Source organism: Lissotriton helveticus, chromosome 9 (genome assembly GCF_964261635.1).
Source record: "Lissotriton helveticus chromosome 9, aLisHel1.1, whole genome shotgun sequence".
Classification (NCBI taxonomy): domain Eukaryota; kingdom Metazoa; phylum Chordata; class Amphibia; order Caudata; family Salamandridae; genus Lissotriton; species Lissotriton helveticus.
This window is the reverse complement of record NC_136070.1, coordinates 504,363,718-504,388,991: the sequence shown is the minus strand read 5'-3', so window position 1 is coordinate 504,388,991 and position 25,274 is coordinate 504,363,718. Positions and strand designations below refer to the sequence as shown.

Here is a 25,274-nt window from a genome sequence, read left to right as displayed (position 1 = left end):
CGCTTCATTGAGGGAAAATATGCTAAAATGGACACAGCAAGCCAGAACATCAACTTGGTCCTCAAACCACACACATCTTCACACGTCGAGAAAAGAGAACTTTCTTCAGCCAACTTCACAGCCAATCCTATACCTGGTGGGTAGCCTGGGACAACACTGACTATGAAATTTATGGTCCGGTCGAGATCCTGAAATATCCACACCAAATCAAGATCTCCTTGAGTGACTTTGCAAAACCAAACTCATTTGCTGATGATTGGGACTTCGAAAGTATTAACAACATGATGTCTGATCTAGTAATGTCTGCTAAATTTACAAAACACGATTATTTGCAAGGTTCTACAAATTATGATAGTATGTATTGCTATAACCACTATGGTAATCATTTTTTGCATAAATCTGCACAACCTAGAAATGTTTTAAATTATAATCAATGGGAACATTGTGCAACACCTCCAAAAGGGAGCTCAAGAACTGTTTACGACAAATATTCATATTTTTCAGGTTTTAACACAAGTAATGCTGAAACATTTTATTATAAATTGTCAAACAAGACAGGGATGAAAACCATGATAACCAACACAAAGTTGATATATTCAGATTCATTCTTCGAAAAAATGAATACTTTTGGATTTGATTATTGGGACAAAAATGTTGATTTGAAAAGTGTTTGGGGTACAAAAGATTGGCAAGTACAGGGTATAGAAGCTTTGTTTAGAGCCTGCATGATCCCAGAACAAATGATATTTTTAAATGACACTGTTCAACAAACCACCTGTCTTGGCTTAGCCAAAATCAAAGATTTAAATAAACCGTCTATTCCAAAGCCAATAATGTTTAGCAATAACTCTGATACAGATGAAGAGATAGACGTAAACCATATATTAAACCAAAACAGAACACATCCTGATTGGAAACAATGGTTGATCTGGCCCACGGATACAAATAACTGTCAAGATAGATTCCTGAATAAAACACAGGGTTTCAAAATGACCAGGCCAGACCCTAGATATCCCCAAAGACATCACCCAGGGATAATAACAACCTACAGTGTGGGCAAATTATGCCTTCAATGGCTACAAACTTCCACACTGCCCGAAATTAAGCAACACCTAACTTTACTTACTGATGGTGCTGACTTGCGTGATTTCATAATGGGACCACGCAAACAGCGTCAAAAGCGTTTCATAGCAGCCTCTGTATATGCAGCATACAATGAGGCCTGGAAGGTTACTCAAATTGAAACAGCAGAGAGAATACGGGAAATTGACCGTATTAATTTGGAAAAATCACTTTCTGTAGTGGACAATGGGTTAATGACTCTGTCCTCCAGAATTTTTTCTTTGGACAGCATTGTGTCGTCAGCAATCGATATATTATCGCAAGACTTACTGTTATTACAACATGGTCAGTCACAATTGCGTTCTATTGTACAGCTTGGCTGGACGTTGCAAAATCTGCGTTCAGGATATGTGCCTTGGCGTTTAATCAACACAACGTCACTATTCCAAATCTTTAACCTTACTGATAGACAAATCGGTATGGCGCAAAAGGGTGCTGATTATACAATCTTGAGCATTGAAAAACTAGAAAGATTACCAATGACAATGTCAGAACGACCTGTCAGTGAATGGATAATCCACGGAATCATAAATATTCCAATCTCAACCTTCAGGTTTCAATACTGCCAAAAATATTTACAGGCTGGCATGTACGAGAAATTGGGAAAGGGGTACCTTAAAACAACTTGGAACCTGCCCTATTCACATGCATGTGTCAGTAATAAAGGACAGAAAGTGTTTCTTAGTGGCAACAATTGTGCTATGTCACTAAGCGGCACGCTTCTGTGTAACGGAATTAGTTTGCATGGAGCCTGTGAAGGGAATTCATACAACCTTTCATGTCACCAGCAAGGCGCACCTGCAACTGAAATAGAACCATTCTTTCAAAGACTCTATAATGGGAGTTACATTCTTATTGTAGACCGCAGATGTTGTAGTCTTATGCCCGGGACTCCTTATCTAGTCACTACGACGGCGAAGGTCAAGTGCTGTGGACGTTCTTTATTCCCCAGCTCCTTTCCAGACAGGGAGGCAAGGGCATGGCCCAGTTTGAAAATTACTTCTATTCGAATAGATACTTTAAGCAGAATGAAAACAGTGCTTCTTCAGACGCCGACAAGGCTCACGTCATCAAAAGAAACGTATGATCTACAAGTCGCAAGGACGACTGCAGAGATACATACATTATTATCAACTAATTCCCCCGTACATTTCGCGGAAATCCTGAGCGAAATCTTAAATATTTCTGATACCACTGGGGTCTCAAAGGTATTTAAGACAGTATTTTCGATGGCATTAACACCATTCAAAGCCATACTGGGTATTTTTCCAGATTTCGTCCATTCGATTTTTGGCGGACTTCCCCTGATCCTGGGACTAATTGCAGGAATCCTATTCTTAGTCCTTATTTTTTGTTATGGCAACCCATGTCACAGATCAAACTCTCGCGACAATGGAAGAAACGATCCTAGCCATTGGATACCGGGACCGGATATCAAAAATCCTGGGACTATCCCGGCTTAGAGACCTGAACATGACTTGGTTTCTATCATTTCGACCAATGTGGCAAAGATGTGTTTTACCTGTATTGAGATGTCTGCTATGCGGAGAAGAATGCGTGTTAGACACCTGTCTGACGCTACAATCAGATGCGCCAGTGGATGCGGATACATTGTTGGTTCCTACCAAGGTTCACGCTTTGTGCTGCCCTCAAAGGCTGCCAATCCTGATGACGGCATTCCTGGAATCTTCACCACTACGATTGAAGAGTAGTGAAGTTCAAGATGAAAGCAGCATTGAACAGGTACGACCTTCTGTCAGCAATGCGATACAGAATGTCAATGCAGACAATCATGCGCACGAATGCATGGTTACCCCTATTTCCGACTTAGTGGAACTTTCCCATGAAGCTGTTGACAGTTTTTTCGAAAGCCTTAATGATATGATGTTCTCTCCGGAACAGAAATAGAGACTTTTGAGCAAGCTCGCACACGGCGTTCCCTGAATTCGGCCTTCAACTTTAAAAATAAAGTCACATGAACAATTTTTCCCACCAGTTCACGGACAACAATTTTTTAGCAGCCCCAAATTATTTTTTACAAAATTTTCGGGACACTTATCTTCTGCTTAAAGTAAGAAACTATTCCTAGAGAACTAAGATTTCTATTTTTAGATACTTTATAAACTTTAGTTGCCCGCTGGGATGTTCACAAATATTTTATTATGTGATGAAATGGTCTCAAACTTTCTTTCTGTATAGCCATATTAAGAGCCATTTCATGTGTATTTCTCATATACCAAATAAGCAATAATGTCTACAAATGCGTAGCATAGCTTAAGTGCATACAATATATATGACTGCAATTTTTCAGTATATTTGAAAATTTCAAAATGCATTTATGTATTTTGGGGTGGTAAGGTATACACTATACTCTATAGTATGTTGTACTATGTTATACTATGCATAGATTAGTAAATATGACCATAGTTAGCGTGGAGTGGGTGTCATGTATTCCTATAGGTTCTGAATCAATCCCCCTATTCCTGACCCTATTCTGGTTAAACTAACTATCAAGTTAACTAACAGTCAGCCCATGAGGCAAGAAAAGCCCCCATGATGCAGATACCGTTATCTGACGCAGTCACACTACGGCACAGGAACGTGTTATCTGATTAGGTCATAACGCTTGAGATCTAATTAGACAAGCGACATTCCTCCAGCCCCTGATAAGGCATACGACGTTCTCATAACAAATCAAACCTATGACAACCTGGAAAATCCGTGCGGCCATTGTTTTGATTTCACAGAGAACTTTAGTAAAGAATGTGCTAACGAGCAAGTCGTATGACATCTTTATTGACGTATCTATGTCCATCCTTACGTCAATCCCGGCACCTTTAAGGTATAAATATTGCCGATCTTGCCCTATGCAAACACACGCGTGGTGACGAGACGGAGCAGCCCCACTTGCCGAAGCCGAGAGCAGGAGCAGACCCCGCTGGCAGCAGCCCCGCCTTCCTGACGCGCTGAGAGACGCGCTGCTATCTCAAGCCGAGAGACCCAGCACCGGCGCTTCTGGGCAGCCCTCGCAGGCAGCCTGGAATATCGAGAGCAGAGAAAGAGATACCATTCCTCATTCATCCTAAATTCCAGGTACAGAACTGAATAACCCCTCACAGAGAATTCTTTAGTTATTCACTTGGCAAAAACAAACTTAACTTAAACTGTAACTTTCTATTCCCGCCCACGCATTAGACTTAGGTCAGGTACACGGGGTAGGCGTATTTAGAAACACCAGTTGAGTACGTTTAGTCAAATGTATATGTGTATGTAAATATATTTTAATCATTTTAAACATCATATGGCTCAGAAACCATATCAATGTTTTTACAGTAATATTTTATACTATTGCTTTTAATGTATGCACTTTACTTAACTATAAGTATTGCAATAATATCGATCCATTTCTCTTGTACGAGAAAAGAGACTGATCAATAAATAACACCTTTTTATTGAACACGCCCGTCTCTTCCTTTTCTCTACAATCTGATGAGACTAAGAATGCACGTACTGACTGAGTAAAATAATTGCCTTGTGCTCACACGACTCTCGAGATTGACTCTTGATTAGGGGAGAGCAAAGTTGTCATGTTCTATGGTTGTCAGAAACTAAATCCCTTCTTGTCTAATCAGGGAAGTTAATTCCTCCTTGAACATTCGAGAAAGTTTCTAGCGAACTCTGAGCTACGCTGGCAAACCCAAAACTTAAGTCTAGTATCGACAGTAGTAGACCTAGTTAACGTCTGGTCTAGGCCTTTACTGCTGTAGGTATTATTCCAATGCGCAGAGCCTATTGGGAAAATAGGAACTACACTACAGTATAGGGTGTTGACTCAGGGGGTAGATTGAGAAATTCAGAGGAGTGATACCTATTCATACCTCCCTGTGGGAACCTATTGTTAATATTACTCCCAGGGGCTTCTCTCCTGTGAGGTGCTGTTGTGTCAGGTACTAGTAATTTGCCCGTTTGGAGGGGCGGAAGTTCTACGACAGTATTGCCAGCCATAGCCTTGTCACTAACAGGTGCACTAGCAAGAACAGTTGGAACGGAAACCAGCACTTCATTTGAAGCAATGGGACGACTTTTAGTATTGCCTTTTGACAACAATAGGTGGTCCTCAATGTTAGTTAATCTTTGTCCAATGACTGCCAGTTTTAGTGCCAACGGTTCAAACATTACCTGGAGTTTTTCTTCAAACGTAGCTAGGAGCCTGTCCTCCATATCACATGGCATCTGGTTAAAACAAGTCGGGAAGTAGATGTGGGACTTGGAGTCTTAGGAGTAACGGCCTCTTGAGCACAGCCTTTTTTTACTACGGGCAGGCCCTTTAGTTTTGGCCACTTTACTGGCCTGATGCAAGGTAGAGGGAAGCCCACCCGCTTTCCTTTTCTTAGAAGGAGCTAAAACTCGATCCTCTTAGCCTGTGTTTGACGCTGCTGGCGTGTTAGCATCATATTGGGAGATGGATTAGTGGGAGTGAGAGCTCTATCTGGGGTTAGAGGAACAGCTAACAATGAAAGAGAAGGCCCAGGCAAGTATTGCTGTGATATATCGACAGATGCACCCACCCCCTCCTGGGAACATACTAAGGGAGCCCCTGCAGATACTCTACGGGGGTCAAGAGACAATCTTCTCTGGGTAAGTTCAATCTCTTTTATAAGAACGGATTCAGCTCGTTTTGACTTTTTAGCCCAAGGCCTGGTTACCGTGAAAAGGGGAATTAATTACAGAGCAAAAACTTCCACATATAACAATCCAATAACAGTCACTGACCGGATCCGTATGGGTGCCAGATGAAATTTGAAATGGGGGTGCCCAGCCCCGCCTTCGACGGGCGCGGCCGGGCCCGCCCTTGGCCCGTGCGCGTCGCGCGCTGCGGGAGGGCCCGGCCGATTTTGTGGGCCTCCGGCGCCCTCTGGCAGCGCCCCTGGCTCAGCCCCCTGCCGAGCCTTCTGGGAATTGTGGTCCTGGTCGGGTTGTTTTCCTGTCGACCACGCTGGCACTAACGCCAGTGTTGGCAGCAAGTAGCAGCAGGCTTCTGCCGGTTGACCCAGAAAGTAAGTGACCTGTGGCCGTTCCCTCACGGCTGGATTCAATGAAATGCCCGTTCTCTTTTTTGCTGTTAATACTATGGCTATAAATAGTCTGCGACCTACTGTGTTTACTGTTCACAATTAAGAAGCTACGCAATTTTCTTATTACACGCAACTAGAGGCCTTACTGCTCGACTGTGATTGAAATTAGAGACACTTTAATTCAGAGAGTGCAGGCTTCCATATTTTAATAATAAATACAAAGATTGACAGTGACCGGGAAGCCACGATGTTATTTTACGGTCTCGGCTCCAATTAAAGTATCTTCAGCAAATAGGAGGGCATCAAATGCACACAACGCTAGAACATTGTTAACAGCATTTGCTTTTTTATACAATAGGGTAGTCAGTTTCAGCTGCACGGTTTCTTGTAGTATTTGTGGAAATGTGGTTGCATGAGGTAGTTAGAATGGCTTTTGTTAGAGGTAAAAAAAAAGCATTCCTAGTTCTAATGAAGAAACATGAACAATGCCTTCGTGCATCAGATTGCTTTTCCACAGAAAATGCAATTAAGATAAAGAACACTTGAACAACTCTATTAATTTCACCATACATACCTCGATGCCAGAGGGCTTAGCTGGGATTTGGTTTGAGGGAATGCTGCTCCCTGTTGACTGTTCAATAGCGTTTTCCTTGACATCTCTACCTAAAGAAATTACAACGTACTTTTAATGCATGTCGTGGGCACTAGCTCATTAATATTGTACAAAATACATAATTGGAACCTGTCTTACAAAATGTTTATTAATATAATTTGTAAATCTAGTAGTTTTTACATTTTAGGGCCTGTGAATGTTCTGGAAGCATGCAGTTTAGAAAATTAAATCAAAATTCCGGAAAAATAATTTGGCACAAACAGCCTTTTTTAGATCTCACTACAGCCATTTATTTATATATGGCATATTACATATGTGCATCTCCCAAGACATGAAATGAGACTAAGCAAACAAAGTCTATAAATCTAATTGATAATTGTATCGCCCTGTCAGGTACCTTTTCAAGTTAAAGTTATCCCATGTGCAAGCTAATTTGTGTAAAGTCAGCACCCTTTGTTTCATAGGAACAATCTCCAGAATACACTTCCAGAAATCAAAAGGTTGGTACAATTCGAACCCTAGCAGTATCATCCCTTAAAGCAAACGTATCTCTGACTTTGGTTAAGGCATCCGCCATAATCATTCTGGCAGTTGGGCAAACAAACATCCCTTTTACGTCTGCTAATACAATGAAAAATCTACTCCCAAAAGCATATGAACTTTTCCCACATCCATTTCTAAACACCTAAGACATCATGCTGTTCCCGACCGTTTTCGATAATGCACGTCTCATAGGTATATTATAAAGGTTGAATATGTTGTTATACTGCTATTCTATACCTAGTGTGTAGAGGGCACGCTAAGGGAGTGAGTAACCACTACTACAAGCACGGAGGCACTTTGTACTTTTTTGAACAGCAGCGGTATCTTTGGGACTTAAGCCTACATCTCGCCGCACCCGCTCCGCGGGTGCCGCTTCGTCTTTCCAGGCTCCAGGGTCATTGCTGAAGGGCTGCATTAAAGGAAACCGGGTGAGTGTGGTCAGCGGGGCTGCGAGCGTGCAGGGGGACTCCAGTTCCCAGGAGCCCCTGCAAGACCATCTTCGACCTTCCGGTCCGCTCTCCCTGCTGCCACGCCCCCCGTCCTTGTGTGGCCTCAAATACTTCCCTGACCTCTACATCTGTGGGACGCTACTACAAGCACGGAGGCACTTTGTACTTTTTTGAACAGCAGCGGTATCTTTGGGACTTAAGCCTACATCTCGCCGCACCCGCTCCGCGGGTGCCGCTTCGTCTTTCCAGGCTCCAGGGTCATTGCTGAAGGGCTGCATTAAACGAAACCGGGTGAGTGTGGTCAGCGGGGCTGCGAGCGTGCAGGGGGACTCCAGTTCCCAGGAGCCCCTGCAAGACCATCTTCGACCTTCCGGTCCGCTCTCCCTGCTGCCACGCCCCCCGTCCTTGTGTGGCCTCAAATACTTCCCTGACCTCTACATCTGTGGGTCGCTACTACAAGCACGGAGGCACTTTGTACTTTTTTGAACAGCAGCGGTATCTTTGGGACTTAAGCCTACATCTCGCCGCACCCGCTCCGCGGGTGCCGCTTCGTCTTTCCAGGCTCCAGGGTCATTGCTGAAGGGCTGCATTAAAGGAAACCGGGTGAGTGTGGTCAGCGGGGCTGCGAGCGTGCAGGGGGACTCCAGTTCCCAGGAGCCCCTGCAAGACCATCTTCGACCTTCCGGTCCGCTCTCCCTGCTGCCACGCCCCCCGTCCTTTACGCTTCCCTATTTGTTGGTCTAGCTCTCCCGCAGCGCGGGACGCAGCCCGGGGCGAAGAGCGGGCCGTTTGAGGCCGTTCGAGGTCTAAGAGGGCTGGGCTGGGCCCCCCCCCCTGGTTGGTGCATTATACAGTTTTATTTTTATGTACTGTTATTTATTCACTTGTATCCTGTAGAATGTGCTCACGGGGTAGTCGGAGTAAAACCCTTATGGCTGCGAGTAATTCCAATAGAACCCTGGATGATTTCCTAGTCAAACCAATTTGGCTATTGACGAGGAAATCAGTAAAATGCAGCACAGGGTCTCCCTGGACCTTGAAGCTGCAAGAAGATTATCAGAGCATATAGCTAGCACTAAAAAATCTTCCCTGGGGAATATTGCTTCTGCCCGTACCCCTGATCGTACAGCAGCTCCCCGGTCTCTGATAATTACAGCAGCTATCCATCCCGCACCCCCAACTACTTTTCCAAATTCCCCTCCTAACCCCCAACCCATTCCAGTGCAACAAAACAAGGACCCTGCCCCACTAACCAGTGCTGCAGGCTCTTTCCCTTCGCCCATAATTAATTTAGTTAAGAGAACGTGTAGTGCCAGGAAAGCAGCAATCTATAAAAAGAAATGTCTTGCGAGATCCATTTATGCTCGGAAAAAAGCTAGAATCGCAAGATCACAGTTTTTTAACAGTAGACGGGCCATGGGTTCTCTTGGGACGAAAGATGACAGCTCTAAAACTATTCCCAGTGTTTTGGGTGGGGAAGCCGCTCCTGACCCATATAGTTTGGTAGAAGATAATATCCCCATCACCTCCCCAAGAAGGAACAGTGTGAACAAACTGGAGGGTCGGCTGAGTGGACCTGCGCACGATAGGGAGGGTGATGGAGAATTTCTTAAAATAGTTTGGGGCACGTTAAAGCAATTACTCTCCCCCTTGGAATTGAGGCTTTCTCGCATAGAGAACAACCTCCTTGAAATGGATAGGACCATAGTCACCCTGGCTAGCCTGAGCCTAAAGGAAATGGATGCCAAGCTTTCACGCGAGATCGAATCCACCCCTCAGCCCAAAGTACCAGAACTGGTACAACCTCCCCCACAACTACCCCAAAGTATCCCTGTGACTTTACCAACACCTAAACCCATACCAAAGCCCCGCACCACTATTGTAAACTCTACTGCACCTACTCCTAGCTCAGCTGTACCAAAACCCTTTCCCCCGCAAAAACCAGTTTACAGACAGAATTTTAACCCAAGAGCAGCAGCCCACCACACCACAAGGCCAGAACCTGCGAATAACTCTTTACGACAGGCCAGTCGCCACAACTTCCGTGGAGGGTTTATTGACCTTCCACCTGAAGCTGGGCCCTACGTTATTATTTTAGCCGGCGTCCCAGAGCTGGACCAGCACTCCCAGGAGAATGATCTTTCCTTGAAAAACAAAGTCATTCACTGGCTTAACTCCAATAAACAGCTCCCCGACCACCAAAAAAGTAGTGTATTAATGGTTCGGAGAGTCCCTTGGATAGGCCCCACGCACAAGTCTATAGCCGGAGACTGTGTTGTGGTATCTTTTGCTGATCCCCACACAGCTCAGCATCTCTGTGCATGGCCATCCTTTGAAGTTATTTCCACAATAGTGGTGAGACCTCTTACCTTTTTCTATCCTCCTAGACAACAACCGTCGAGTGAGGGGTCATGGTCAATTGCTCAGAATGCTAGACGACCGACTCATAGGTTTGATGGACATAATCAGCATAATTGGTGGCATGGGGCACCCACTTCCAATAGGTTTGGCTGCCTGGAGGAGGTGGATTGACTTGGGGGGCCTGGCGATATATCGCCCCCAATGATTTCTCCTCACTCACGGAGGATTGTATTACCCACTCTCTCAAATCCATCCTTGAATGGTCTAATTCCATCTAAAAATGTGTGTGTACTTTCAGATCCTGTAAATTTCCCTGTTACGATTATGACTGATGAAATGGGCGTGGTACAGACACCCTGCGTCCATGGCACGGATCATCCACTAAGAGTGGTCTCTTGGAATATTGCAGGATTACGGGGACGCTTGGACAACGACGATTGGGCCAATTTTATTGACTCATATGATATCGTTGTTTTCCAGGAAACATGGTCAATAGTCCCCTTACATAGGCTGGGTTATCTTAATTTTTCAATACCTGCCACCAAGAATCCCAAGGGTAGGGCCTCTGGTGGCCTCACCATCTGGATTAAAAACAACCTGGGCTTCCATGGTAAGGAAATGTTGGTAGAGAGTGTGGACCTCTTATGCATTATTTTGAGTAAACCCAACACTACAGATTTCCTCTTGGTTGATGTCTATGCCCGTGGCTGTCAGGGTGGGAGAAAACAAACCGTCCTGAACGACCTTGATCGACTATTTAAGAATTTTAAAACCGATCAGACTGTTATTGTAGCGGGAGATATGAATACCTCCATCGAGCCCATTTTTTCCTTGGCAGAGGATGTGGGTTCTGAGGAGGACACCGTCTGGAACATCCCCCCGCTAACTATCACCAAGGGAGTTAGGGGCACCGAGGCAGCCTTACATTGGTTGGGCTTCTGTTTAGATTGGGGCCTACGGGCCGTAAATGGGCGCACACGCTCTGATAGCCTTGGGACCAATACTTTCGATAACGGTTTGAGCTCCAGCCGTATCGACTATATATTGATCAATATTGAGTGTTGGTCTATTGTACGAGATATGGTGGTAGAGTCCCGACCAGAGAGCGACCATAATCCTCTTTCACTCGAGATTTTGGTCCCCGGCGTGGGTGCTCCAGTCAGGGGAACCAACTGCTTAACGTCTGATGTAGTTTTGTGCGACAACAGGCGTCGAGTAAAATGGCCCAGGGTTCTGGATGACCCAGTGCTCATTTCTAAGATTGAGGAGAAGGTGCGGAGTGTGTGGAGCAGGATGCCCCCATTATCCCCTTCTGGTGATGTTGATTTTATAATCACTAATCTCCACGAGGAGTGTTTTTTGGGCCTTAAAAACCTCCTCACGAAACCCTCGAAGCCTGTTAACGTTAGAGTGTACAAAAAATGGTACAATAAGAGCTGCAGAGATGCCCACAGCAACCTAATAGCTGCTGTTAAGGCCCGGAATACAGACGATATCAGGACAGCTAGGCAGTGCTATAAGCGTACCCTTTGGGCTGCCAAGCGGGACTGGGATGACTCTTACTGGCTCGATCTCCTTAGAGCCTGTGAATCCCCTAACCTAATTGAATTTTGGCTAATTGTAAGAAGGGGAAGGGATTCAGTTGCCCAGAATCCCGAAAATCATGTCTCAGCTCAATCTTGGGTGGAATTTTTTACGGCACAATTCACCGACCCAAATATAGTAGAGGATCGAATGACAGCTATCACGCCATCGTGTCCCCACCCACAAACAGGAGACAGACTCATATTCTTGGAATCTGATACTGTGCATGCCCTTGAGTCTGTTCAGTCAGGTAAAGCACCTGGCCTAGATGCTATTCCGGCTGACCTTTTCAAGCTTAATCCTGACCTTTGGATTCCCTATATTACGTTACTGGCAAATAATATAGCAGCAGGGGCTGAGATTCCCATCTCCTGGAAGGGGGCAGAAATTCTGCCAGTCTATAAGAAAGGCGACCGCTCCCTTCCAAACAACTATCGGCCCATTAGTTTGATCGATTCGATCCAGAAAATCGTGTCGAGAATGATCCTAGCAAGAATTCAGGATTGGATCGATTCAAATAATATACTTTCCCCTATGCAGGCAGGATTTAGGTTCGGTACCAGCACTATTGATCAGGTCTTCCGGTTTACACTGCTTTTTTGGAAGGTGGTTCTTTTGGGCGGCGGTGTGTTATACGCCGCATTTGTCGACCTTAAGTCGGCTTTTGATTTAGTCCCAAGGAAGAAGTTATGGGAGGCTCTTAGACAAATGGGCCTTCCACCAGAGCTTTTGAGCCTAGTCCAGCGATTGCACGAGGACAATTATGCTCAGGTAAGGTGGGGTAGCCAGGGGCAGGTGACTAAAAGCTTCCCCGTACAACGTGGGGTACGCCAAGGTTGTGTCCTGGCCCCCACCCTGTTCCTCCTGTTTATTAATCAGGTGGCCCTACATTTTATTAATATACAGTCTGATGCACCTATGCTGGGAGGTCGAAAGTACCCTATGCTAATCTTCGCAGATGATACCCTCCTCCTTTCTAAAACCAGAGCCGGGCTTCAGATAGCCTTGAATAGATTTTCTGAGTTTTGCAAAATAAACGACCTGCAAATAAATGTAGATAAAACCAAATTTATGGTTTTTTGTAAGAAAACCCCCCCCAAGTGTTTTGTCTCCCTAAACGGCGTTCAAATTGAGCAGGTTAAGGTCATGACATACCTTGGTGTGACTCTAGATCACCAACTCAATTGGAACCCCCAATTGGAGACGTCTAAGCTCAAATTTAACAGGTTGGCTGGATGTTTGGTCCGTGAACAAAAGAACTCCCTAACGAAGCGCATTACCCCTGCCCTAAAGATCTACGAGGCTAAGGTTATTTCTGCAACCCTTTATGGAGCTGAAGTCTGGGGTCACAAGGATCTCTCATGCTTGGCTACTGCGCAGAATAGGTTCCTACGGAACCTGGTAGGTCTTCCGCAGTCCGCTCCTATAAAACCCTTGTTATTAGATCTTGGCTGCAGACCAATCAACGAGATGGCCCAGTTTCGCCTTGTGGCATTTTGGCGTCGTCTCTGGACCACCCCTGAGCTTGGTCTGTTCACCCGAGAACTAGAGGAGGTAAAACTATTGTGGGGTGCGCATAAAATACCCTGGCTTAGGGAAGTTAAAAATGTTTTATATATGATGGGCCTTCCAGAGCTTTGGTCCAATCCAGGGGGATCAATTTTTCCATCAAAACGTGAGTTTAAAGCACTCTTCTGGGCCTGGAAAAAATCTATTCTTGTAACCCAATCCCTGGACACAAACCTAACTGGTTTATTTTTAGTGCATAAGATTATTCCCTCCCTGGAGCAGTATTGGGATTTGATCTCCAAGGTGTTAGATCGCAAACTATACCATCAGTTTCGCATTGGCACCTTGCCTGTCAATTCCTTTACAGCTAAATGGGACACGAAGTCAGGAAATAAATGTCATTGGTGTCCCGAACGGGAAGAAAGTGTTGGCCACCTCTTCTTTGGCTGTCCCGTTTATCGAGCGCCCAGAAGTAAGTGGCTAAAACCTATATGTTTATCCCTGAATTGTGGTGGTCACCGAGATGCACTTACCAAACTCCGAGTTATTAGATCTGAAACAGTAGTGGTCTGTGTTGCTAAATTTTTGGGATGGGCCTGGCTGATCCGATCTAAGAAACTGGGCATTCCCTTGTGTTGATTGATCTACCCAGATGTATATACCGTTATGTACCTGAATATGGTTATTAGTAGTACTAATTCATGTGCATATTGTACTGTATCTTACTGTCCTAAGGAATAACTAGTGGATTTGTTTTTATTTGACTGATGGTTTTTAAACATTGTGTATGATTGTATATTGTCTTTTATGAATCTTTTATTCGAAATAAAGACTTATCGACTCGAGTAACCACCGAATCCCATTGAAAGAAAACTCTTCACCACCATTGACCCCGCTTCATTAGAACAGTAAGATAAAAATAGACAATATAGAGATACCTCGTACATTCGATCCCACCATCATCTATTTAAAAGGGTGAATCTTCTGGGGCGTCTTCCAATTAAGGGAACAACATACGTAATGGCAAAAACTTTGTTTCGAGAACAAAGACATTTCTTATACCATCTGCTTCATATGGCTGGAATAAATGTCTCAAGGATGACATTTTTCTCTCACAAGTGCACCCTTGACCAATTCTGTGGGGAAGAGTGGAGAGGGATTTTCCAGTAAAACCTTTGAATTTGCTGCCAGACCATACCCTACTTGAAGATGACCTTCTATTTAACACATTTAAATGATTTTGAGCTACTAACATTAAATACAGTGTTCTGGATAGGTCTATCCAAATATCCCACACAAATATCTCAAACAAGATGGGTGAAGATTCTCATCAAATATTTATCAATTGAGGCCCAGAGCCTACGCAGAATGGTGGAAGTGCCAATCATTTGCAAATAAACGACAATTCAAGAAATCTCCGTGGCTTTCAATACACCCAGGTGAAAGATTAAATAGAGTGATTTTAAGAAAGAAAAAAATTGCACTGTAAAAGAGGATGTAGGGTTAAATGCCCTTTATATCATCTTGTTCTCCATTTTATTATTCTGACAGACCCGTTATTTTTTCCGGCACGGTGTCCATGTGTTGGGTCCTCTTGCAGGAGGTCTTCTTCACTGTTGTGTTGTCCATCACTGATTTACCCAGACTGAAACTCTTTTATGTGGCTGACCAGGACAGGCCACAATATGGCTAACGGTGCTAGCTTATGTACAGTTATGGAATACTGGCCTCGCAATGGCTAGCCATTTTTAGGGCAGTAATATTAGAAGCAAGCCATCAACCACTCAGTGGACTTGGTTGTGGTTTCAGCGCATGTCAGCAGGTTATGCACAGCTTGCCCTCTTCTGATGAAGTGGCCTGCTTGCACTGCGTCAGTCTCAGTGCATGTCGTCATTCAGCCTTCACAGTGAATGAGGAAGCTATGCTCGTGCAAATATTATAGCTGGGGGTTAAGCTTGTCTGATGCCAGTGCTTAGTTTGTGCGGGTGTTTTCAGGTCGGGAGCATCAGCACTGGTTCCTGTGGTTGGAGGCTTATTTTTCCTCTGTTATTACAGGATAACCTGACCACGGGAGAAGGTGCTTTACAGTGGTGAAACAAAGGAAGAAAACGTACCTTTACGAGTTAGTTATGTGGTGTCATGAGATAGTAATGGAAATGAGTGAGAGCAAGAGGCAAAGTAATAGAAACGAGTGACAGAAAGAGGCAAAGCAAAGGCAATGTGAGAGAAAGAAGCTAAGTAATGGAAACAAGTGAGAGAAAGAGGCAAAGCAAAGGCAGGGAGTGAAAGAAAGAGGCAAAACAAGGCAACGAGTCAGAGGAAAAGAAGTGTGAGGGAGAAGAATGTAGAGAGGCACAGAGCGCGGCTGCAGCGAGGCTGGGTGTGAAAGGGTCTTAGACTGGCCTGAGGACCAATCCCAGGTAATTAACTGGAGCCTAGGCACCTGGTCAATTGGGGTCGTGCAGTCACCATTATTAGGTAGGTCCTGGGAGGGAGAAGGAGAGCTGGGGAGGTGGGAGGTGTGATGATGTACACGTTCTAGTAGTTGGGTTGGGAGGAGTCCAGGGGTTGGAGGAAGAGGAGGAGCAGTGAGAGGAAAGGGTTGGTTAGAGTAGGGACAGGGTCAGAAGAAGATGTAAGAAATAAAGCTCTTCTAAATATAAAGAATTGTCAGTCGTTATTGCTGCTACGACATGACAACTGGCGACGAGGGTGGGATGTAGCAGTCCGCTATCCCAAGACCCCAGAAGCAAGCACTGTCCGGTCCCTGGGTGTCGCGCTGATCAAGTCGCTGTAGCGACACGCGAGCCCGCCGTCGGAACGACCAGCGATCCAGACCTGCACTCTGCGATTGGTAAATCGCGTGGAGTTCCCCTGGCGCAGCTGAGTGAAGTGCTGCCCGAGTGCCAGAGAGGGATCTTTCAAATCGAGCGCTGTTCGCGCCAAAAGACTGTCAGCGCCCAAGTGAGTACGGGCTGAAGTGAGGCCGAAGGAAATCAAGCAAGGGATCGGGAGCCCAACCCCGACCCTGCTAGGCTACATGAATGAATGTGGGGACTGACTGAGCGCCGTGAAAGGAAGCGCTGTCCCGCCGAAAGAAACTGTGCCGCCCCGTTGGAAAACCTCACCCCGATGCGTGAGCTATCGCATCTGTGTCCGGAGATCGAGTCGGACTGAAGCCTCGAGCCTACCTGGTGGTGGAGAGAAGAAAACCACAGAAGAAAGGTGCAGGACTAGAAGGAAGGCCAGGGTGAGTCCATGTGGCGATTTGCATGTGGAGACGAGCTGAATGTAGTCAAGCCTCGTGGTAATTGGGCGGCCATCTTGGAGTCAGGCAGCTGGGAAGGACATCCCTGTGCAATTTTGAAGAGGCCATTTTGAAGTCAGGCAACTCCCAGTTGTGCCATCAAACACAAGCAAACACAAGAAATAAGCAAAGATAGCATTAAAGACAAACAAGCATGAGCGCAGGTAACAAAAGATGCAGTGAATCAAATGTATCTTGCCACCAAGCAAGAGCCAACGCAACGGTAACACGCACCCAATACCGACACATGCGAAATAAAAGATAGACACCAGCAAAGACAATTAGAAAGGCAACATGCAAGAGCCAAGACAAGACCGAACTAAATAAGTACAAGTAAATGCAAGTTCACATGTAAACAAACACAAGCAAAGGCAGGTCTAGAACGTAACAAGCACGAGCAAAGGCATGTAGCCAAGCAAACTTCAGTACCACGTGAAGACAAATAATTAAAAGTGGAATGAGCTAAGAAACAAATGATCCAGAGGTAAGAGTAAACAAATATCAACGAACCCTTCTCTCATCAACCCAGTGGCTGCACAACCTGCACTAGTCTGGAACGAAACGTAAGAAGATGTCGACGTTGCCATATATCATTGCGGAAGCGTCACCGACCACCTGCATTTAGCACGCAACACCAAAGAAAGCGGGAAATTTGCGGAGTCACGAGTCATGCATGGTGCCGCTGAATGGTGACCAGTTGACCTCAGGAAATCCAGGCTTAACTCACTGAAGCATACCGAGACAGTCGCGTCAGGGGCGGACAACATACAGTAGTCACCCGGGAGCGGCGAATCTTACAAAAATCAAAGGAAACGACAAAACAAAGGCTATCGGCCGAGGAGGGTCAGCAAAAGAAGACAGGAAGCAAAGTGAACAGTCCTGTGACATTGTCATACCAGCACATTCCGCCATCATGTCGGTAAGGAAAGAAACACATAAATCTAGCCCCTGCATTGGAGTACCACCCCCAGTGACACAGATCGCCAACCAGACGTTGGGTCCCAAATGGAACCGGTGGTTGGAATCACTGGATGCATTTCTTGACGTAAGCGAAGAGATAGCAAACGTCTACTATTATTACTTCAACTGGTGGGTCACGAAGGCCGACGCCTAATCAGAACTTTTCCAGCAAAGTACACAGGGACATATAGAAAACTCAAAAAGACGATACGTGCTCATTTCACCACAAAGGAAGATGTCGATCATGAACGCATCGTTTTCAATGCAGCACGGCGGGAACCAACGGAATCACTATCAAACTTCATAACGAGGTTACAAAAGTTGGTACGATACTGTCAATTCAATACATTCACAAATGAGGAAGCGATCCGTCTCCGGGCGATTGAGAGCTGTTCAAAACCAGACGCACAGCGCAAGATACTTCAAAGGCAATTCTCGTTAAAGGAAATGATTAGGAGGGCTAAAGATGGAGAGCGAGCCGAAACAAGAGAGCTGTCAAGAGAATTGCATGTCAATGCAAGAAAGGAAGATAAGCGAAAGGAGACATCCCTCATGTCAGAGCATAAAATCCAAGAGGCAACCGAAACCAGAAAGAAGGAGGGCGAAGGTAGACCAGAGACAAGACAGCGGGAGAGACAATGTGACATGAAATACTCTGAGTCAACAACGCGAAGACAAAAGACTGACATGATCCAGGATTATGACAGCCCCACCGACATAACCTCAGGGAGTTATTCAACTACAAGGAGTCACTCAACAAATGGTACAAGCTATTCTGAAGAAGAGTCAAGTGGGATAGATCACATGGACGGAACCGATGTCAGCCTGCTCAACAAGTATGAAGGAAAGACAAGCTACAGAACACCGGACCAGTCGTGTCAACTCTGGAAGCCGATACACAAGCACACCCGAGCAACTCGCGGGTCACCAATCTTCACAGACAAGTCAGAAGAAACATGTAGCCGAAGAAAACACCACTCCCAGGACACAGACACCAGGGCCCCTAACAAGCGAGAAGATGAAAGAGACCTCACAAAACTGGGTGAGTCACTCCGACACCAGAAAGTGATCGGCAAGCACACTCAGGACACCCGTGAAAATGAGGGAACTGAGAAGAAGAGACAAGCAACATCTTACGAGAGGGGCAGAGACAAAAGGCCTTGGGATCGAACAAAAGAAATAAACGCTTGGTTGTCAGACAATCTCTCCACAGAAACAGCGTGGAAGACATGTCGAGAGACATATCCCAAGAAATGTCCCAAAGACAGTTCTGACTCTGAAAGAAGTTCGTCACCGTCTGCCGGTTCAAGAAGTGTATCAGTCAAAACACACTTGAAAGAAGGGTCCCGAAGGAAATCAGCAAGAGACTTCCCTGAGTCAAAAGACATGTCAGTACGATCACTCGGATCAACGGAATCAAGTTCACGGCAACACCCATGGCATCGATCACCTGAGCGGACCTTGGACTCAGAGACTGTTCCACCCGTCCAAAGCAACACATCTCACGCCGATGGCTCGGAACAATCGATCACCCCGTCAAGCAACTTGTCCTGTCCGTTGCAGTCTTATCTGGACCTGAGGAGAGTACAGTCACCCCTGACGGGGTTTGCGAGGTTGACTCCAAGGGTTTTCAGAAGAAAGACAATCACATGGGACGCTATACACTGGCGTGGAAAAAAAACGTCTCCTCACTCCGTCAAGAAGACAAGGTGTGTTGGCAAAGATGGATCCGCATCACGAGGACAAGAGGGGCGCGAACGGTACTTGCTCATGCCCCCATACTCAAAGACCTCAACATTCACAAACACGAGTGGGAGCAGATAGGACAAATAGAGCCCGCAAATGAGTCTCAAAGCCGAACCAGAACACTCAGTTCAGACAAAGTCTTATCCGGCAATGCCCTATCGTCCAAAATGCAGGGCCGGGAACACGAGCGCAATGATGTCCCTGACCGAATGGGTAAAGGAAGTGAAACCACAAGTGGATGCCTAGAAAAACAAGTGTCAAATGGAGAACAGACTGCCACTACCACGCTGAGATATCAGTAGTCCCACAGCAAAAAGAAACCATGACAACTGTGGAATCTGAGAACAAGCAATTCATGCACAATGTCTCACATTTTCAAGAATGCGCTCCTGTGGTCAAAGATGTTTGTGTTGAGACAACAGAAAGATCGAAGACCGGATTAAATCTGAGCTCATGCAGGGAGACACATTCCTGTGGCCCAAACAGACTGTCTGCCGATTCATGGGGCTGAGTGGAAAATTACGAACTTTGTAGAAGTCATTTTCCCCGGAAAATGAAAAGAGACACTTGATAGGGAGACAGCACAACGAGATGTTGACGGACTGAGTCAACCAAATCCAACCCTGAGACTCGACAGGCCCAAGGAAGATGCGCCTGCGGATGCTGGAACGCGTCTCCGACCACGAAGAGACATACTCAAGCCAAAAAGACTGATTGAAGAGATGGATTAGGAATGGTTAAAGTTCTTTTGTTAACAAAGGGGGAGATGTGATGATGTACACGTTCTAGTAGTTGGGATGGGAGGAGTCCAGGGGTTGGAGGAAGAGGAGGAGCAGTGAGCAGAAAGGGTTGATTAGAGTAGGGACAGGGTCAGAAGAAGATGTAAGAAATAAAGCTGTGGAGAAGTGTGGCTCACTGGTTAGAGGAGGCAGACCTGGAAGCAGAGGTCAGCCCGGGACCAGGGTTCAATTCCCGGCTCGGCGGGGTCTTGAGTCCTAAAAAAATGTCCATTCACTCGACAATTCTCGCTCCGGTGCCTACTCGATTCACGGGTTCACACTCTGCGACTCTGGGCAATCGCTTGCTTAATCTCCACAACGGCCCCTCGCGGCGGGATGCCTGGCTTTCACCTTGCGGATACCCTGCCGGGGTTATCTCACAGGGGAATACCAGGACGGGTTCCCTAAGCAAGCGCTTAGAAACCGCTTGGTGATTTGCGCTATATAAACTCCTGTACAAAGCTCTTCTAAATATAAAGAATTGTCAGTCGTTATTGCTGCTACGACATGACAGGAGGGGCTGAGGGGAGGGAGGAAGAAAACACGGGAGAGCAGGTATGGAGCGGGGCTGGCGGGAGGAGGAAAAACGTAGGAGAGGGTTGGTTGGCTGGGTGAAAGACGGAGTCACAAGGTAAAGAGGCACAAAGTAAAGCAGCACAAAGAAGAAAGGTGCAAATCAAAGGCAAAGTGTGAGAGAAAGAGGCAACGTAATGGTAACGAGTGAGAGGAAGAGTAAAAGCAAAGGCAAAGAGTGAGAGAAAGTGGCAAGTCAACAAGTGAGAGAATGAGGTATACAAAGGCAAAGAGTGAGAGCAAGAGGCAAAGCACAAAGGCAGAGTGAGAGCAAGAGGAAAAGGAAAAGGCATGTGAGAGAGAGAGGGAAGAATACATCAATTGAGGCACAAGATAAAGTGGTGCAAAATAAAGCGGCACAAAGAAAAGAGGCATAACGTTAAGTTGTGCAGCGGGGCTCACCGCTAATGCTCCCAAGGTAAGCACATCTGCCCCCGTCCACACCTGGACCGCGCTCAGTGCTATGACTCCTGGTCGGATCACCCTCCGCTACTACTCCACAGGGACCCTCCACATGCTCGATCCTGGATGCCCCGCCACCGGCTGTTGTTGCACTGCATCTTACAGGACTTTTCTTTTGCTTCCACTGTTGCTTCACCTGCAGCAATTCAGCACCACACACACCCTCACTCAGACTTCTACATCACCAGCCCACAACCTCACCTCACCCATCACCATACCTGATCTTCATCACACCCTAACATGTATGCTCCTAAACACCGCTCCCTCAAAAAACATGGTATAGAAATTTGGGACCTCCTCAACAACAGTACACAAGACTTCCTCTTCCTAATGGAATCCTGAATGGACCCCATCTCAGTTCCTGACATCGCTATGGGCGCCTCAACAGGATAAAAAGTTGCACATCAAGACCGCCTCCACAAACCCGGCGGAGGTCTTGCCATCATCTACAAAGATACCCTCAAATGCACAACCACCACAGACCTGAACACCCCTTCCCTTTCCTGTAACACATGCACTGCAAGCAAACAACAATACCACCATAAACTAGAGACCACCTTGTCCGCGAGGCAACTTCAGCAACCCCATCTCCTTTTTTATGTCCCCCCTCACCATCAACTCCAAAAACGTCCTTCTTCTCGGCGACTTCAAATTCCACCTGGTAGACCCCTCCGGCTACTGCTTCACCGACAGCCACGGTCCGTGCAGGTAACGGCGATGGGGCGAAGGGGCCGGGTATGGGGGATTTTGAGGGACGATGCTGAGGGAAAATTAAATATTTATTTAATTTTCCTTCCGTCATCGTCCCTCAAAATGCCCCTCTTACCTGGACCCACCTCTGTTGCCTGCATGGACCGCAGCTGTCCTCCGACCTCCTTTAGTCTACACAATATAGGACTTTCCCAGCTCAACAAGGATGCCTCTCACAACCCAAGACACATTTTAGGCGCAATCTTCACCTCTGGCAACTGCATCCATCAGCTATCGCTCTGCCTCTCCACTCACATGAACCGGCTACTGTATTGTCCATTTCAATATTTCCAGAACACAAGCCAACACTCTAATCACCATCAACCAACCCAACTGGAACTGGAGCAGAATAAAGCAAACAGACTTGCAACTTCACTTTCAAATTTATTCACCCCAAAACCACCAACAACCTAACCAAGAACAACACCAACTTCAACCAATTGATCTTCAAATGATCCGACACTCTCACACCTACTAAAACTCACAACATTGAACAACTAACAACCAGGCCTCTTGGTACACAGAAGAACTACGAGACTCCTAAAGACTCTGCAAACAGCTGGAAAGGAATTGGAGAACCAACCATGACGCCAGATCAACCTAGAAGCCACCCTCAGGCAATTTTCCTACCTCCTGATAATTCCCAAGAGAAGAGCCCTCACAGATAGGATCAAAGCCTGTTCCAATTTTGCCAAAGAGATATTTGCGATAATCAAGGAATTCACCACCCCAGACGCCTCAACCATCTCTATCACCCCTCTAAGGAACTCTGCGACAACCTTTCAAATTACTTCAACACCAAATTCGAGAAGGTCTGCAATAACTTCAAACAGCCATTGAACTAAGAAGACATTGTCAGCAAACTGCACACCTACCACTTGGACAGACACCTAATGAACTGGAGAACACTCACTAAGGAAGACTCCATCTCAATCATAAAAAACATCCACTCTGGGACCCCCACAGACCCATGTCCACACCATCTCTACAAACTTGGAGGACCCATAATCAGAAAATTTCTCACCCACATCATCAACTCCTCCATTGAGTCATCAACTTTTCCAGAGGGGTGGAAGCATGTAGCAGTCACAGTTCTCCTAATAAAACATCAGCTGACATATTAAGTGACTTCTGGCCAATCTCCCTACTACCATACCCAGCAAAGGTGATAGAGAAAACAATCACCCAGCACCTCACCAGCCACCTGGATCTCCACAATCTTCTTGGCTACTCCCAATCCCAATACTGGACCAATCATAGCACAGAGAAACCCTTATCACCACCACAAATGAAATCTGCACCTTTCTAGACCAGGGAGAAACCGCTACCCCCATACTGTTGGACCTCTTGGCAGCATTCAACAGCGTGCCACGCTACAACCTCATCAAAAGATTACACAATACAGGCATCCAAGGCCCAGCCCTCAAAAAGATATGCTCCTTCCTCACAAGTAGAACTCAGCAAGTCAGACTCCCCCACACACATCGGAGCCCAAGGACGTGATCTGCAGATTCTCTCAAGGACCATCCCTCAGCCCCACTCTGTTCAACATTTACATGACACCAATCACAGACGTCAGCAAATCCCAAAGCCTCGCCATCATCTCCTAAGACAGTGACATCCAAATCATCATCTCTATGTCAGACAAATCCTCCATCGCCAGATCCAACTTCACCGAATGCATGATGCATATGGCAGGATGGATGAAAAGCAACTGCCTTAAATTTAACATGGAAAAGAGAGAAGTGCTGATCTACAATAACAAAAACTCACCCAAGGACTCCATCTGGTGGCCATCAGAGCTCGGCCCAACTCTGTCAACCACCAACCACGCACGCAACGTAGGGATCATACTAGATGACAAACTCAACATGGCTGCACAAGTCAACGCAGTTAGTTTCTGCTTACAAATGCTACTTGTCTTACAGAAATCCTCAGATGGATTCCCAGGAGCACCAGAAGCCCTAATTATCAGCAGACTCCACTACAGCAACACACTTTATGCTTTAATCCTCAACCACCTGCTACATCGCTTTTGGACATCCAGAATGCCACTGCCAGACTCGTCCTGGACCTTCCCCGGCATAACCACATCAATCCTCACCTCAGAGATCTCCACTGGCTGCCAATACACAAACACTGTCAATTCAAGCTTCGTACACGTGCATACAAGGCACAGCAGAACACCATACCAGCACACCTCAACTCCCGCCTCTACTTCATTCAGCCCACCAGACACACACCTAGCATCCACAGTAGCGGAACAGGAGGGCTAACCTCATACCTCACATCCAAGACATGGAACACTCTTCCTCACCACCCAAGGGCTGCCTCCTCACTTCTGGAATTCAGCAAGAAGCTGAAGACCTGGCTCTTCAACTAAGACCCTGCACATGCCCTTCACACCTGCTCAAGTGCCTGGATACCATTTGGGGGATTAGTTGCGCTTTACAAATCGCTGTAACATAACATAACATCAGTCAGTGAGAAAACCTTTCCAATTGTATTTGACACAGGTACTAAGCATTAACATTGTCTCTATCACATACAAACAATGAAACTACTTTACAGGTGGGCGAATATAAATTATATGCCCATAAATATCATCAAAGCAGTACAGCCTTCTACTTGGGAGCCAAGTTACTACTGGACCCAAACAGATCCCCAAGTACATCTCTTTAACCCTTTACCCTGTAGTTAAAGAAACAAAGAAGTCAAAGCTTATGTAGGGAGGTAGTGTGGAATACAAACTCAGAACCCTGCAAAGCTATCATTAAAAACCTAAGTAAACAACGCCAAGCCAGTGATTTTATTTTTTCAGAGAAAAAGTACTTTTTTCCACACAAATAAATACAAAACATAAAATTACAAATGTACACAATGAACACCAGACCTTTCTTAACACTTCTGAACAAGAGATCTGTGTAAGGTCTTTAAGTATTCAACAATATTGTTTATCACTAACTTTGCAATGTAAAGCCCCTTTCTATTCCATTTTTGTCAGATTACACAATCTCAATGCCGTCCTGTTACATTTGGCAGAGTTCACAATGTAGAGTCCTTGCCAAGTTATGTGTCACAATGCTAAAAATGCAATTCCCATTCCTATTGTATTTGACACGTTAACAATGTCCCTATCAACTATGCGCAATGGAACTACTTCATAGGTTGCCTAACGCAATTTATGCACAATAAAAGGCCTTTAAAAAAAAGAGCTAAAACACTACTTCTATTTCTATTTTTGTGAGTCCATGACCTCTGCAAACAGTTAAAGCTGTCTCGTGCAGGAACTAAGCAGGAATGTGCAGAGCTGGGGATTGCTAATAGCCAAAAAGCCTGCTATTTGAATGACCACACTCAATTCTAATGATCCTTCAGAAGCATCAACCCACCACGCCGCTCATTAAGCTTTACCGGGCTTTGAAGTCTGCCACCATGGCA

The 25,274-nt window shown here is 45.7% G+C and overlaps 1 protein-coding gene across 1 annotated transcript in view; it reads right to left on the bottom strand.

Annotated features, from left to right (window-relative positions):
* C9H14orf39 (chromosome 9 C14orf39 homolog) overlaps positions 1-25,274 on the bottom strand; it is a 1,496,166-nt gene that overhangs the window by 520,907 nt on the left and 949,985 nt on the right. The window contains exon 12 of the mRNA XM_078660343.1: positions 6,772-6,860. Within this exon, the coding sequence (XP_078516469.1) occupies positions 6,772-6,860 (89 nt within the window). The remainder of the gene's footprint in view (positions 1-6,771; positions 6,861-25,274) is intronic.